The sequence below is a fragment of the Microtus oregoni genome, unplaced genomic scaffold (genome assembly GCF_018167655.1).
Source record: "Microtus oregoni isolate MIOR12 unplaced genomic scaffold, Mior012 000146F_ref0000122, whole genome shotgun sequence".
Lineage (NCBI taxonomy): Eukaryota > Metazoa > Chordata > Mammalia > Rodentia > Cricetidae > Microtus > Microtus oregoni.
The window spans coordinates 1,334,704-1,352,156 of NW_024544796.1; the positions used below are offsets into that span (position 1 = coordinate 1,334,704).

A 17,453-nucleotide genomic window follows, 5' to 3' on the forward strand; every position below is an offset into this window, starting at 1 on the left:
TAAGATAAACTTCGGCCCAGAATTAAATAGATCAACGGAGAGGTTGAATTTGAGAGGTATCTATCTCTTCAACCCAAGGGTACCCAAGAAAATGGAAGTATGGGAAGTAACAAGCAACCCCTTTTACCCCCCACCCACCCCCTGACCCAACACACAAACACATTCACAACCCCGTGGTGGCTCTTGAAATGGAAGGGGAAGGAGGAGGCAGGCAGCTTGCATTAGACACAGTTTAATTGCCTTCAAATAGATTAAAAGTTGTGGTTCACACCCCTTACTGTCCCCATAAGTTGTCCAGACAAGACCCTGGCTTAGAAAGAGAAAAACACAGGTACTTTAGGAAATATAGCCACATATAATACATAGAACTTCTTCCCTGAAATAGTGCAGGTTCTGAGCAGAGCTGCCTGGGGGCTACAGTCCACCCCCAGGGTGAAGTGGCTCAGGGACTCTGCCGGTGGAAGTGCTGGAAGAGTAGGGCTTGGATGAAGCCCCTGGTGTGGTTACCATTGCCAGAGGTGGGCTGAGGCCTTGGAGTGGAATACCCGGGAGGGTAGCAGTGCTGGGCTTTCCCTCACTCAGCCAAGGCTTAATGGAAGAACTGTTTAGCCTTTTTGTTTTGTTTTGTTTTCTTTTTTTTTTTTTTTTGAGGGGAGGAAGAGGGATAGGAGGGGAGAGGAGAGGAGAGGAGAGGAGAGCCTCTCTGTGCCTTGGCTTCCCCATTTGTGCATTCAGGGCCTCTGTAGGCCTTACACAAGAAGTCTGAGGGGTAGTGTTTTAATGAGCACTCAGGCTTCCTCTGAGGAAAAGGAAGCACCAAAGTGCAGGCTTTTATTACTGCCATTCCTGCTCCCAAAGGAAGCAGGAGTCAAAAAAAGAAAATTAAAATGGGCTAATGAGAAAAGAGGGGAGATGAGACAGAGAGTGTGAGGGGCTATGCTGTTGGCATCACATCAATGCTTATTGAGAATAGCACAGGCATTGAAGTCTCTGGAGAACCTATGAGAAATATAAATTGTTATCTCTACTATGACTACTTACATATATCATCTAATGGGGGAAAGAGTGGAACTTGGATGTTAGAGAGTGGATGGGGGTTGGGGGAGAGGAAAAGCTACACAAATAAATACAAGTGGAAGGTATTTGCCCTGTTCCTAAAAGGATTGGCTGGCAATGCTGGCACTTTGTAGCCAGGAAAATCCTCCAACCTCACTCTCCAATCCTCATTAGGTCTGAAGGAGTCAAGAGCCCAGTTAGGATTCCCTGGCCAGAGGTCTCTGTGACTGCCTCTGGACTCAGGATACGTAGCAGCTGGAAAGGACCTGAGTCAGTCTTGAGCATCTTTAGCCCAAGAATGAGACCAATGACCCCCAGCAGGAGAGCTAGGATCTGGAGGGAAGAGAAGGGGAGTCCAAGGACACCTTGTGGCTGAGACCATGGAAAACAAGTGCCATGTCCCAAGAGACCCATTTGTCCAGTTGCCAAGAGGTAACTGGCATCTTCTGCCACTGTCTTAAGTCCATAAATTTTAAAAAAAGTTTGCAGCAAGAAAATGCCAGTGTGCAATTCGGTGACTAAAGACCAAAGGAAAATAGTAATAAGGGACAGCTTATTTGCTCTCTGTCTCAGGTTGATCTTCCCCCTGAAATCTCTCATAGCCCTAATGAAACACAAACAAAAGTCTCTTCCATAGACAGGCTACTTCTCAGCTTCAGTCGCCTCCTGTGGTGGCTCTGGGGGCTCCGGAGGTGGCATCTCTTCCGGAGTAGTGCTGTCCTCTGGCATCTCATTAGAGTTCATATGTTCTGTTGAGGCCTGAGAAGTAAAAGATATCAGATTCAACGCAAAGTTCTCTTAAAACCAATGCAGATAATCCAAAGGCATTGACTTCTTCCTTAGAAACCTTTGACTCCAGTGACACTAAGATATGCAGCCATGGTTACCAAACTCAGACCAAGACCATTTCCTCAGCAGAATGTGCCTGCACCTTATTGAGGTCTATCCTTAAACTGTTATGGACAGATGTTTCCACTATTATAAAAGATGATACTAAGAAGTACCATGAATAATTACATACAAGCATACCCACCACTACAGAATATTATATTGTGCTTATCTAACAAGGTTTGGCCCAATGGTTTTCAATCCTGTTTCTGTCCTAACAGAGAATTTATTAGAATAATGAGTTGAAATCTATGAAAGTGGTTTCAAATGATACATATGATTTAAAATGTCTCATAAGTGACTCTAAAATAATCCTGTCCTATATTTAGCTGAAAACCACTAACCTATATTGTTATTATTTGGAATCAGCCTCATCAGAAAAATGATATTCAAGATGGTGACAATGACATGCTTGCTGTCCTCTAAAAAGCAAATGAAGCCGGGCGGTGGTGGCGCACACCTTTAATCCCAGCACTTGGGAGGCAGAGGCAGGTGGATCTCTGTGAGTTCGAGACCAGCCTGGTCTACAAGAGCTAGTTCCAGGACAGGCTCCAAAACCACAGAGAAACCCTGTCTCGAAAAACCAAAAAAAAATAAAAAAATAAAAAATAAAAAAAAATAAATAAAAAGCAAATGAAAAATTTAGGGGAGAAGAAAATAATATCCCTACAAAAGGTATGCACATGAAATAAGATATTTTGAAACAAAATTTAAATCTAAAAATCTATTAGAATGAAAACATATTTGGTTAGATTTCAGAATATGAAACTGGCATACAAAGATTAATTATGTTTCTCTATACTCCAATGAGCAATGCAAAAATGAAATTAGGAAATCAACTTCATTTACATTAATGTCAAAAAGAAAATATTTATGTAACAAAAGATTCATTTAAAACTATAGCATCAAAGAAAACCAAAATGAACAAAAAGACAGCCCATGATTTTTGGTAAGGGTTCCCTTCCTACCTGGCAGAGAGCTACTATCCCACTGTATCATGACATGTCAGCAGGTATGAGAGTCAAAGAAGCAGATCGGCTCACTCTTTCTCTCTCTGTGTCTGTCTCTCAATCTCTCTCCCCTGTGTGTAGATGTGCATGTGAGTGTGTGAGCGTTGCAAGTACCCTATCACTGAGCTCCACCTCCAACAAAAGATAGCCATTAACAATGGCTCAGAAAACTTGTGTCATGGTGGCAGTATTCCTCAAAGTGATCTATAGAGTCAATATAATCTCTATCAAAATTCCAGCTGGTTTCTTCACAGAAACTCATAAGCTTTAAGATAATCCTAAGGTCCACCTAGGATTTCAAGGAACCAAGACAAGCCAAATCAATCATGAAAAAGAATAAAGTTAAAAGAATAGTATTTCCTGTTTTAAAAACTTTTCAGTGTTAAAGCAGCAGAGACAATCATGTACTATAGGCATAAGAACAGACATATAGATCAACAGACTATAATTGAGAGTCTAGAAACGAAATCACACATTTCAGTCAATTGATTTTCAAAAAGAGTGCCAAAATAATGAGGGAAAGAGAACAATCTTTTCAACAAATGGTAGAAAAATAACTGGATATCCACAGACAAAATAAATAAATAAGATACATGCTCCCTACCTCTTCCCACGTATAAAAATTAACTTAAAATGGATCAAAAATATAAGTGTAAAAGTTCAAACTATAAAACTCTCAGAAGAAGCGGAGGAATCTTCACAACCATGTATTAGGTAACGGTTTCTTAATGTGGCACCAAAAACATGAGCAAAAAAGAAAAGAAAAATTGACATACATTAAAATTTAGAACATATGGGCTGCAGAGATAGCTCAATGGGTTGATGTGTAAACATAAGGACCAGAGTTTAATCCTTAGAACCCAGAGTAGGAGAAAGTCAAAAATGGTGACAGACACTTCTGATCACAGAGAATCTAAAAACAAACAAACAAAAATACAAGCCAAACAAATGAACAAGCCATCAAAAAACAAATCTGGAAAGCACTTAAGGAACAGTAAAAGTTATCCTCTGTCCTGCTATCTGCCTACACACATGAAGCAGGATAGGGGGTGAAAAGGGCTGAAGGGGTTGGGGGAGAGAAAGAGAGGGCGCAAACAAAAGATTTGAATAAACATTACCCTTGTGAAGATATACAAATTACTAATACCTATATGGAAAGATGTATGCATCATTAGTCATCAGGGAAATGCAAATGACAGATAATGAGATAACACGTCACATCTACAGACGCTAAAATAGAAAGATCAGATAACCTATCAGATAATGCTAGTGGAAATGAAAAATGGTGAAACTTTAGAAAGCATCTCAGCAGCATCCCAAAAGATGTAAATGTTTTATTTATATAATTGTGTTACCACTTCTTTCAGCAATTTCACTCCTAGGAATACAGCCAAGAAAAATGAAAGCATTTGTCCATGCAAAAACTTGCACAGAGACGTTCATAGTAGCAATGCTTATAATAACCAAAAGGTGGAAACAGGGCTAGTGAGATGACTCAGCAGGTAAGGGAACTTGCCAAGGAAGCCTGATGACTTCAGCTTGATCCCTGGAATTCACAATGAGAAGAGAGAATTGACTCTAAAAGTTGTTACCTGACCACCACATGCACACTGTGGCATACACATGCCCACACTCACACACACGTACCGCATATACACATACCACAGTAATGATAAATAAAATTTTAAAATAGAAAAATGTGGAAATGGTGAACAGATAGATACAATACAGTATATCCATGTGATGTGATATGAGTCAGCCATACAAAGGAATGAAGTACAACCACATGTTGATACATTCAAAAGGTTACACCTGGGTAGGGAGAGCTTATTGTTAGAGTGTTTGCTTAGCATGTATGAGGCCCTGGGTCCCATCCCCAGATCTCATTGCTAAGGTATGCAAGGTTTCTTTTCTTTCTTATTTATGTATCTGTTTGTTTGTTTTTCTAGACAGATTTTTGTCTGTAGCTTTGGAGCCTATACTGAAACTCGCTCTGTAGACCATGCTGGCCTCGAGCTCACAGAGATCCACCTCCTTCTGCCTCCTGAGATTAAAGGGGTTAAAGGTGTGTGGCACCACCGCCCAGTGTATAGAAGGTTTCTTAAGGCAGAGGATAAGGAAATTCTTTTTTTAATTTGTGACAATCATACACATGTTAGTATACTATACTAGGGAACTGTACATTTTAAATAAATATTGCATGGTATTGCATTGAATCTCAGTAAATATCTTAAATTTCAAACTGGGTGGTGGTAGCACATGCCTCTAATCCCAGCACTGGCGAGGCAGAGGCAGGTGGATCTCTGTGAGTTAAAGGTCAGCCTGGTCTACAGAGCTACTGCCAGGACAGGCTCCAGAGCTACATAGAAAAACCCTGTCTTGAAAACCCAAATAAAGGCCGGGCGGTGGTGGCGCACGCCTTTAATCCCAGCACTTGGGAGGCAGAGGCAGGCGGATCTCTGTGAGTTCGAGACCAGCCTGGTCTACAAGAGCTAGTTCCAGGACAGGCTCCAAAACCACAGAGAAACCCTGTCTCAAAAAAAAAAAAAAAAAGAAAAGAAAAGCCAAATAAATAAATAAATAAATACATATAGTTCAAATAACTTTTAAGAATTGTACAAAATATATCTTGACCAAAAAACCCGGGAGAATGCCCACAGCACCCGCATATTATACCAATGTAAACACATCACTAACTCTTACATGGTCCTCTGGCCACACCTTTGCCTCTACAACATTGTATGTTTCCCTAATCAAGCTACTCTTCACCCGCTGAGCAATGTTCTGTTTTCTTATCCCCATCTCCACCAGACAGTAACTTCTTTCAGGGAAGGACATCATTCAACTTGCTCACTGGTGTATCGCTTGAACCTATGAAAGTAGCTGGCACAAAATAACTCATCAGTATGTGTCAAAGAAATGAATAAATCTTAATCTATGCCAAGGGCACAAAGATCTGAAGGCACTATCAAGGGCAGAAGCAGAGACAGGGAATCTGGGGAGGTTAGGATACAAAAATCACAGTTATATTTTGAAGCTGTAGAGGTAGCCCACATGGTCCCTCTCACCGACACAGCATAAGTCTGCAATACTTACTGGACTTTGCGGCAAGAGGCTACTGCTGGTCTCTTGAGTACTTGGAGGACGACTTCCATTTTCCTCCAGTGGCAAAATACCCCTTCGATCCAACACACTGTCAGAGATAGGAGAATTAATCAAGGTCTTTGGCAGCCACTCTTCTACCAGCTCAGTCCCCACTGAATCTTGTTATGTACATTAGAAAGTACAAACATGCCTTTGGCAATCTCTCCTGACCCTAGCACACATCTACCTTCTATTTACTCTTCCACAAACTAAAGGATGTCACATTAACCAGGGAACAAACAAATGAAATAACCAGTCCATGGTTTATGGACCATGTAGATATAGTGCCACGTGACAATTCCCAGAAAGGCCTATTTGAGATTAAGAAGCTCCATTCAGGAGAATGCAGCACAGCAGGCAAGAAAATGGGTTTGAGTAGTTCATCCTAGTAGCCAAGAACACTTTTGTTACTCAAGTACCTGGGGGGCAGGGGGCCACAAAGCACTTCACAGCAGTTCTTCACAATGTTGCCATGGCTGTAGGGATTCTGCACACGATTCTTCCCTGTCCAAGATCCTTTGATCTAGAGGATAAACGCCAGGGCTTACATTAAAAAGTTATGCTGGAGAAATACATGCAGCATGGGATAACGGAAAAGTTCAAGAGGTGGATAATGGCAATCATTGCACAATAACATGAATACACTAAATGTCACTGAACTGTACATTTAGAAAAGCTAAAGATGTTGGGCATAATGGCACACACCCTGTAATCCAAGAATTTGGGAGGCCAAAGATGGAAGAGTCTGGGTGCTAGGCCAACCTAGTCTACATAGTAATCTCAAAATCCCACAAAAATAAATTAATAAAAAATTTAAAATGGTTAAGGTCAAATGGTTAATGCTTTATTTTATATATATTTTACCAAAATTAACGACAAAAATAGGGGCCAGGGAGATTGCTCAGTAGGTAAAGGCACTTGCCACCAAGTTTAATGACCTGAGTCATCAGGACTCATAAGGCAGAAGGAGAGAACCAAGTTTCCCTCTGAAATAACACAAGTGCTGTCATGCATGCACACACACTAATGAAAATTTTAAAAAAGCAAATAGTTGAACATGAAAATTGTTTATAAGAGTAAGAAAGAAGACAAATGAACACGTATTATTTTTATTCTAAAATACAGTGTATATAAAAACTCACAGAGACTGTGACAGCATACACAAAGCCTGTGACAGCATACACAAAGCCTACACAGGTCCAGACCAGACAAAATTCCAGCATGGAGAAGAGGAAATAGACACAAAGTCCTACCACTAACCAAGAAGTTATCTGCAATTGATACTTGCTGGGAGAGAAGTCAGTTTTCTCCAGTGAGTGTCACTGGATATAACAACCACTCTCCAGGGCAGGCTCCATGCCCACGAGTAGTTGGCCAACACAAAACAGACTCTGTATTTTGCCTTTTGTACTCTTTGTTTTGGTTTACTTTCCTTTGGCATTTCTTATCTTTTTTTTTTGGTTTGCTTAGAATTTTGTTGTTGTGACTTTTTTCTTTCTTTTTAAAAGAAAGAAAAAGAACATGAAGCCAGATGGGTAGGAGGTGGGGAAGATCTGGGAGGAGTTGAGGTAGGAGAAAGAATATGATCAAAATACATTCTATGAAAAATTTTAAATAAAATTAAATTTAAAATACAGAGTATGTGTAAACAAATAAGATCAAATCTAGACAAGTTTAGAAGAGTATAAATCATACCATTAACAAAAGTGATATCTAGAAGGTAAAGTTATGGGGATGTACTTATTTGTTCAACTATATTTTTCTCATATCCATAATGAATTTGAATTGGTAATTCATTAAAAGTAAATATTTATTTGGTGTAATCATCCTATATTCTAAATTTAGAATAGTACCAAAAGCCTTCGCTATTATTTGCTTGTTTTTAAGGCAACACGTCACTCCATAGCCCAGAGTAGCCTTCAACTTGAGATCTTCTTGTCTGAGTATCTCTAGAAACCACTGTGATTATAGGAGCGTTCCATCACATTAGGACTTCAACTAGCCTTTAAGGACCTATAAATAGTTAAAAGACATTGTGCCTTAAAAAGTTGGATAACTTTTTAACCTCTTCCTAATGTTCTGCAGGCATTCAGCTCCAAACAAAGCTGTTTGCCTTCTCTTCTAAACCTTTATTTAACAATCTCCCAAGCCAGGTTTCTTTTCCACTTGTCTCAACCTTCCAGGCCTTGGCAACATGGTTTCCTAGGTGACTAAAGAATGGGAACAGAGAGGATATATAGCAACATGAGAAAGCTGACTCACATCTTCATTGGTTGTCTGGTTGAGAGCCACGAGGAAAGTGTGAAATCCAGTCAGTCCCACAACAGACCAGAGTGTGAAGAAGCAAATGAGAACTTCCAGAACAGTGAGGTTAGGTTAAGGAATACTCAAGAACGCAAACTAGGGAACCTGATGTTTCAGTTCACATTTGTGATACTAGTTATACCACCTTTACCTCTTGGAACAAGTATCACAAAAGTCAAATTATCTGTATATAACTATACATGAATTCTAAATTTCACTGGATAGATCCTTTATGAAAGTTAATGCATTTCTGCTTATTCACGATGAATAAATCTCTAGCATCTCTAGCATTTGACTGTCATCAGTTCTTCAAAGAGGCCATTTAGGTAGGTGCCAAAGCTAAACAATGTTGGCCACCACTGCTAATGAAAATCCCACCCAAGATAAATTTTATAAATGAAAAATCAGTGGGATAGAAACAAGATGTGGTTTATCCAAATCTCTTCTAAATCTCCTTTTCAGAACTGTAGTCACTGCACAAAATAAGCCTCCACTGGAACAGTAGGGCAGGGCTCCCAGCAAATAGCACAAAAGTGGACTGAGACAGACAGTAGCCAACTAGAGGCATTAAGGCTGCACCTGGAAGGACTCTTGAAGGAGGGGAGACAGCCGAGAAAGAGGTGAGGGGCAAATTTCCCTTAAAGTCCTGACCATTTTTCATTCAAGTTGCTAACACTAGGACTACATTTGTTAATTTTAGGCTTTGGCATTCACTGATGTCTGGAAAACTAGATAGTGGGAGAACTGCAGGAAGAAAACATGCTGGCAAGCAGTTTAAGACGCTTCACAGGGATAAACTGCCAGGGGAGGATATGTTCCAGGAGTTTCTTTCAATGTCTCCAGGAAGCCAATTTTCAAGGATTCTGTGAAATTGGGAAGAGGAGCAGAAATAAAAATTAGTGACTTCAGTCAAAACTATAAAAAGCCCCTTAGTATCTACTCACTTCCTCATATTCCTGTCCTGTACTATACTCTGGCAAAAGAGAAGGTCCCACCGAGGCAAGGGGAAAGAGTTTCCCTTTCATCTGCACACATGTGACTGAGTTCACATTTCCAACACACTCCAATGCAGCACTAAGCACTGGTACAGAGCTGGGAGAAACTAAGCATTAGGTTCCTTTTCCCAGTTCCCAAATATGGACATGCAGTGGGATAGTAACAGATGAAAGAAACCAGAAGTACTCTAGAGGAACCTTCTCACAGATGACCCTCCCTTGTGTGATCGCCAGCTTAGAGCTCATCTCGTTTCAAGACCTCTTGCTTAGCTCCATACTCATGCACATGCACATGAGGGTGTGTTTTCCATCTCTGAAGTATATACCATAAGCCACAAACAGGAAAAAGACATTCCCACCACAAAGATATAGCTTGCAAGACAGAATGAGAGGATGTGTAGCGGCAAATACATACCCAACCTTGTGTATCACTTCAGAACCTCTCAGTACTCTGGGTGTGGCTCAGGAATTAGGGCCCCATTCTCACCAGCAGACAGCCAGAGAGAAGGCCAGAATACTCAGTAAATATCTATCTACCAATGTGAGCTCAGATTGGTTATCACTCAAGAACAGACAATAGTACTCACTTCTGTTTGTTCCTGGGGTGTCTTCCTAGCTACAAGGACCCACCAGAAATCCAACTTCCCCTAAGCTACCCCTCAAGCCTTTCCCCACCTAACTCCAGTGACAGATGCTGCCCTGTATACTCACTGAGGGCCACATAGACGATGTTAAAGGCGAAGACATAAATTGTAAGGAGGGAGAGAGAAAGAATGAAGAGGTAGAAGTAGCGGTAGTTCCTCTTTCCAACACAATTTCCCACCCAGGGGCAGTGATGGTCGAAGCGCTCTGTGGAAGAAAGGGAATTCAATGACAGACTCAAAACAGAAGCCACCCCACCAGCCACATGGTACCCAACCCAAAGAACTCAAGGAGCTGGCCATGGTGGTGCACACCTTTAATCCCAACACTTGGGAGGTAGAGACAGGTAGATCTCTAGGAGTTTGAGGCCAACCCAGTTTACGTAGTGTGTTCTAGGCCAGCCAGAGCTACCTGTCTCAGAAAAGAGCTACATACATACCTGTCTCAACAGCAGTGGAAGGGAAGACAACTACAGTTGACATCCTTCACTTTATCAAAATGTTTTCACCTCTAGCTCATTTGATCTTATGATGGTTTATCATTGTTGTCAACTTGACAATTTTGGTAATCAACTAAAACTCAAGCTGCTGGACAAATCTGTGAGGAATTTTCTTTCTTTATTTTGTTTTTGTTTGTTTGGTTTTGGTTTTTGTTGTTTTTTGAGGCAAGAGTTTCTCTGTAGCTTTGGATCCTGTCCTGGCACTCACTCTGTACACCAGGCTGGCCTCGAACTCACAGAGATCCACCTACTTCTGCCTCTCAAATGCTGATATTAAAGGTGTGGACCACCACTGCCTGGCATGAATTTTCTTAATCATATTGTTTGAGGCAGGAAGAATCTCCCTAAATCTGGGCTATACCTTCTGATGGTAGCCTACATAAAAGGACACGGAAGAAGAAAGCTTTTGCTTTTTGCCTGTTCACCCTCACTCTTGCTGGCAAGTTCATCTATCCTGTTGCTGAGGCATTCCTTCACTGGTATCAGTACACACTTCTTCAGATTCCAACATAGACTGAAGACTAGGAATCCTCTTGGACTCTAGCACCATACTGAAGTTGTTAGACACCCAGAGTCGTGGACTTAACAACTACTTACTGGATTCTTGGCCTTTTCATTAGGAAGCTATTATTGAACTAACAAGACCATAGCCTGTATGCCATTCATATATATATGTATATGTATATGTATATATATATATATATATATATATATATATATATATATATTCTATCAGTTATGTCTCCTTAAAGAAGCTTGACTAAATAGATCTTCACAACTACACTGGATGTCAGTTTAAAAAATATTTTCTCACTTTACAGTTCAAGAAAAAAGGCTTTGAACAGTCTAATGGTTGGGTTATTTTGTCAGTTAAGGGAAGAGGCATTGCTTTTTCCAGTAAAAACCTTAGCAGGTAGATTTACTAAATTCAGAAAATAAATTTGAGACGTGAACAGTATGAATCTTTTACCTGTATTCATTAAAAATATAACTCTACAATACACCATTCCTAAAGCTGTATGGAATAGGCTGGGTGGTGGTGGTGCACACCTTTAATCCCAGCACTGGGGAGGCAGAGGCAGGTGGATTTCTGTGAGTTCAAGGCCAGCCTGGTCTTCAAGAGATAGTTCCATGACAGGCTCCAAAGCTACAGAGAAACCCTGTCTCGGGAGGGGGGGGGGAACACCCCTCCCCCCAAAAAACTGCATGGAATAGCTCGAGGAAACAGAAAAAAACAGACTGTAGAGCATGCAGAAATTTACCATCTAATAAGCACACCATTATAAAAGAAAGTATGATTTCATGAATAATTGTGAGACAATAAGCTAACTGGTAGAAAATAAAGTTACTATTTTTCCTTCACACTATTTGATAAAATAAATTCCAGATGGATTGATTAATCGTTATAGGCAAAAAACAAATTTAGATAACAAAATAATTACAAAGACTAGATATAGGACTTTCCAAGCACCTAAATAATCCAACAAAACGTAGAGGACAAAGAAAAACAAATTTTACTAGGGAGGGAGAGGCGGGAGGATCTCTGAGTTTAAGGCCAGTCTGGTCTACAGAGCAAGCTCCAGGACACTGAGGACTAAACAAGAAACCCTGTGTCATAAAACCAAAAGAAATCCCTTACTTTAAAAAAATGACTTTCCATACATTAAAAATACTAGTGAGACAGTTGTGTGGCAAAAGGCACTTGCCTTGCAAGCCTGACAACCTGAGTTGGCTCCCCAGAGCTCACATAAAGTAGGAGTGAATCAATTCACAATGTTGTCCTCTGACCTCCACATTCCACAGCACACAAGCCCCACCCACATCAAACACACACACAAAACATTCTCTCTCTCTCTCTCTCTCTCTCTCTCTCTCTCTCTCTCTCTCTCTCAAAAGGAAAAACTAGAGAGAACAAACATATATGCCTAATTTTGTGAGAAATCTTTCTAAATCAATAAAAAAACACACTTCCTCAAGAAAAGTACCAAAGACTACTAGAAATTTTCTAAGAGAGTTCCTCTTTTTTCAGTTTGGGTTGTTTGTTTGTTTGTTTCAAGACAGGGTTTCTCTGTGTAGCCCTGGCTGCCCTGGAACTCACTTTGTAGACTCTTTTGCTAGTCTCTACCTTCAGAGTGCTGGGACTAAAGGCGTGTGCCACCACCACCCAGCTTTGTTTTTATTTTGTAAGACATTATCTCACTATGTAGTTATAGAGTGGGGTCTTAATTCAATTGGAATTATGTCCCCCTCTGAAGAGGATGTGACACTAGAAATGTGTGAATGTAGAAAGAAAAGGTGTGAGGACACAGCAAGGAAGAAGCCATCTGCAAGCCACAGAAAGAGGCCTTTCCAGAAACTAACCCTTCTGTCACCTTGGTCTTAGACTTCCCAGTCTCCAATACCATGAAATATACATATTCTGTTGATTAAACAATCAAGTCGATAGGATTTTGTAGTCATAACCCAGGCAAAGATCCAGTTATATAGTCAGAATGAGAGACCCTGTCTCAAGAAAATAAGTTGGGAAGGCAGCATCAAGATGGTTCAGAGGACAGAAACATTCTCAACCTTAAACAAGTCAACCTCAGCTGAATCCATGCGGCTGACTTAAAGGAGAGAGAGAGAACCACATTAAAATGCACTCTGAAGCACATAAGCACAAATAAACATTACACAACACAAATACACACAAATTAAATTAAATTTAAATTTAATCTGAGGTGGGGAGAGCAATTGAGGAAGATATCCAATGTTGACCTTTAACCTCTAACCGCATGTGTGCACAGCCAAAACACACACAGACACACACACACACGAACATGTCCACACACATACACACTCAAAAAAATAAAATAAGCCTCTTATATGTGGAGTAGCCAGAGAATTAGTGTAGAGATTCCTCAGAAAACCAAAAAATAAAACTACCATAACAGTCAGCTATACCACTGGGTATATACCCAAAAGAATCTAATATATCCTCCACAGAGATACTTGCACATCAGTGTTTACTGCTGCAGTACTCACAATAGTCAAGATAATGGCCCCAATCTAGAAGCCCATTAACAGATGAATAGATATCCTAGACATATAACAATCGAATTCTATTCAGCTGTAAAGAAGAACGAAATTAAGTCGTTGTCAGGAAAATGGATGGAACTAGAGATGATTATGCTAAATAAAATAAGCCAGAGTCAGGTGCTATGTATTTTCTCTCACATGAGAACAAGATTCGTGTGTATGGATGTGTGTGTGTGTGTGTGTGTGTGTGTGTGTGTGCGCGCGAAAGAGAGAGAGTTGAATAGAAATTACTGAGGCAAATATGAGCAAAGTGTAATGATACATGTGGATGAAAATGGCATAATGAAACCTATTATTTTGTACAATAACTAAAAACTAAACAAAGACGGGAGATATAACCTGTGATAAAGCGCTTGCCTAGCACGTGTGAGGACCTGGTTCAACCCCCAGTGCCACAAAACCCAGAAATTAAAAATCTTTTATATTATATTATGTCTTGTTTTACAAACAAAGGAATTAGAAGGAAATACAGCAAAAATAGAGTGTAAATTTAAAATTGAGTTTTATTTATATTTTTATGTCATCCATATTTTTTAACACAGCACAGTATTTTAATTGACTTTTTAACAAAGGGGTTGGTGGCTGGAGAGAAGACTTAGTGGCTAAAAGCACCTTCTGCTCTCCCAAAGAACCTGAGTTAAATTCCCAGCACCTAAAATAACATCTCATAACTATCTGTAACTCCAGTTCTAGGGGCTCCAACACCCTCTTCTGGTCTATGAATACCAGGCACACAAGTGGTGCACAGAAGTACACACAGGCAAAAGTTATGATAAGTTAGTATAAAATAAAAGCTAAGATAAAATAAAAATAAATGAAATGGGGGTTGAGGGATAGCTCTGTTGTAGTGTTTTCTGTGCAAGCATGGGGACCTGAGTTAAGCAACCCCCAGACTCACATAAAAAGTATAAGACATGGTGGCACATACTTATAATCCCATCACTAGAGAGGCAGAGACAAGGATATCCCTGGGGCTCACTGGGCAACCAGGATAGCCTAATTTGGTAAGTCATAGATCCCATAGAGAGACCCTGTCTCTAAAAAAAGGGAGGAATGACATCCAAAGCTCTCTTCTGGCTTACATATGCATGGGCAACCACACACACATGAACACACACACAAACACCTCTAAAGGGGGGGGGGGTAGTATTTGAAGAACAGTGAGCTATGTACTAATCAAAAATACGAATGTAAGAGTAGTATATCTCCTTGCTAAATGGTTACAATATATGTTTTTTCAGAAAGAAGAAATGTATAAAGAAAACTGTCATGCTCAAGCAGTTAGCATCATGCCTAGAATTATAGTCTCATTTTAAGCAAACTTGCCATATAAAAACGTTGAGAAAAATGCAAATTTATACAGATCTATGTTTTAACATCTTTTTAGTGCCGCTTTCAACTTGGTTCTAGAAGCTGTCCCACCCATCGCCACAGTGGCAGGAGTCAGAGCACTCAGAACTTATCAAAATGCTGAGAATAGCCGGGCGGTGGTGGCGCACGCCTTTAATCCCAGCACTCGGGAGGCAGAGGCAGGCAGATCTCTGTGAGTTCGAGACCAGCCTGGTCTACAAGAGCTAGTTCCAGGACAGGCTCCAAAACCACAGAGAAACCCTGCCTCGAAAAACCAAAAAAAAAAAAAAAAAAGAAAGAAAACAAAATGCTGAGAATAAGTGACTGTTGAATTCAGTCATAAATGAGACATTTATATTGACCCTATTAAGGCTCAAAGAACTTCATGGAAGAGGGAGAAGAAGGAGTACAAGAGCCGGGGGATTTGGAATGCTGATTTCTGAATGAGCATGACAGGATCCATTGTACTCATGAACAGCTTCTATGGTTACCTGCACAAAATCAAGCCAGTTAATTCCAGCACAGATGAAGGGGGGGGGGGCTCATGAGGTTCCACCTTTAGCTGAGAATCCATCAGCAACTGATGACTGCTGGGAATGGAGAGTTGTTTTTTTCTTTAGGGGTGTGGTTGCCAGATAATAAATGACCCCATATCCATGCACATGCAGGCAGCACTAATTGAACTCAATGGGTTATAAAGAATAAAATGGGGGCTGGATAGATGGCTCAGTGGTTAAGAACACTGACTAGCTGCTCTTCCTGAGGACCCAGGTTCAATTCCCAGCACCTATATGACAGCTCACAACTGTCTGTAACTCCAATTCCAGAGAATCTGACACCTTTACACCAATGCACATCAAATAAAGTGTTAAAAAAAATAAAATGAAGAGGGCATGAAGTTGGGAGAGGCATGTGTTGGGGGTTCTGGAGAAGGTCAAGAAACATTGTATGCATTATGAAATTGTCAAGAAATGTAGTAATAAGGGCGGCGGGGCTGCGTCCCCAGCACCCCAGCCGCCCGCACGGCTAGCTTATGCCCGAAATAACAACACACAAACTGTATTCATTTAAACACTGCTTGGCCCATTCTCTTCTAGGCTAATTCTCACATATTAATTTCGCCCATTTCTAATCATCTGTGTGTAGCACCCCAAGGTGCGCTTACCGGGAAGATTCTAGCCTATGTCCATCCTGGGTCGGAGCTTCATCCCGGGAGCAGGGCATGGCGTCTCTCTCAGGCGTCTGCTCCAGAGAGGAGAGCTGTCGAGACTGAGCTCACTTCCTCTTCCTCCCAGCGTCCTGTTCTGCCTATTCCTCCCACCTATCTTCCAACCAATAAAATGGGCCAAGGCAGTTCCTTTATTAGCCAATGACCTTCCTCCATCAAAGAAAAATTAAAATACAATTTTCAGAAACATCCAGTTTTAACATTTATCTCTGATTAGTAGGGGTTTTTACATTAATTAGATAATTAAATTTTCTGTTTTATGAACTGTATCTTTCTCACAAAGCATCAGTGCTTTTCAAGAATCAACTTATAAGCTGGTGTAGAGGCATATGCCTTTAATTTTAACACCTGGGAGAAACAGATGTGCAGATCCCTGTGCGTTCTGGGGCAGCCTGATCTACATAGAAAGTTTCAGGTCAGCCAGAGCTACACAGAGAAACCCTGTCTCAAAAAGTCAATCGTACAATTCTTCTATTTTTTTTACTTGGGTATAGGTTTGCCTACATACATGTCTGCATGCCTAGTACCCACAGAAGCCAGAAAAGGGTGTCAAATCCCCTGGAACTGAAGTTACACATGCCATATATAGCCCTGGCTGTCCTGGAACTCTCTTTGTAGACCAGGTTTGGCTCGAACTCACAGATATCCACCTGTCTCTGCCTCCTGAGTGCTAGGACTAAAGGCATGCACCATCATACCTGACTGTATGAGTTCTTTATATATAAGAATATTAATAAAGAGAGGGATGGGTTGGAGAGATTAAGAGATTAAGGGTTAGGCTGAATGGGCTCAGAGGTTAAGAGCACTGGCTGCTCTTCCAGAGGTCCTGAGTTCCATTCCTAGTAACCATATGATGGCTCACAACCATCTAGTGAGATCTGGTACCCTCTTCAAGCTAGCAAGGATATATGCAAGCAGAACACTATATACATAACAAATAAATCTTTTTAAAAATAGAGGGAATTCTTCATGAAACCTTCATATCACACTTTAAATATTGTTTGTATTCCATTTAAAATTAGTTTTGATTTATAGAATCTAACCCACATTTCAGTTTGGACCATATAAAGGAATATATATCTCCCCAAACTTTGCCTGAACACCTGGCTTGTAGGAAGAAAGCAAGGTTCGCAGACATGGTACAGCACATACAGAATGTTCAAATTTCATCAGTGACAACAGCAGCGTGACCTATATATCTATCAATGAACACCTTTATTATCTGTGTATGATCTTCCGCAGAGTTCAGTACAAAGTAG

General features: G+C 40.5%; 1 protein-coding gene across 5 annotated transcripts in view; it reads right to left on the reverse strand.

Moving 5' to 3' along the window:
* Window positions 1-216: 216 nt before the first annotated feature.
* The window catches only part of LOC121444893 (palmitoyltransferase ZDHHC9), a 35,101-nt gene continuing 17,864 nt past the window's right edge, over window positions 217-17,453 (reverse strand). For all 5 annotated transcript variants that reach the window (XM_041646823.1, XM_041646821.1, XM_041646824.1 and 2 more), the window contains 6 exons: window positions 10,109-10,246; window positions 9,217-9,265; window positions 8,361-8,463; window positions 6,518-6,621; window positions 6,051-6,147; window positions 217-1,815 (listed from right to left, as the gene is read on the reverse strand). In XM_041646823.1, coding sequence (XP_041502757.1) covers window positions 1,699-1,815; window positions 6,051-6,147; window positions 6,518-6,621; window positions 8,361-8,463; window positions 9,217-9,265; window positions 10,109-10,246 — 608 coding nt within the window. In that variant the 3' untranslated portion in view covers window positions 217-1,698. The remainder of the gene's footprint in view (window positions 1,816-6,050; window positions 6,148-6,517; window positions 6,622-8,360; window positions 8,464-9,216; window positions 9,266-10,108; window positions 10,247-17,453) is intronic.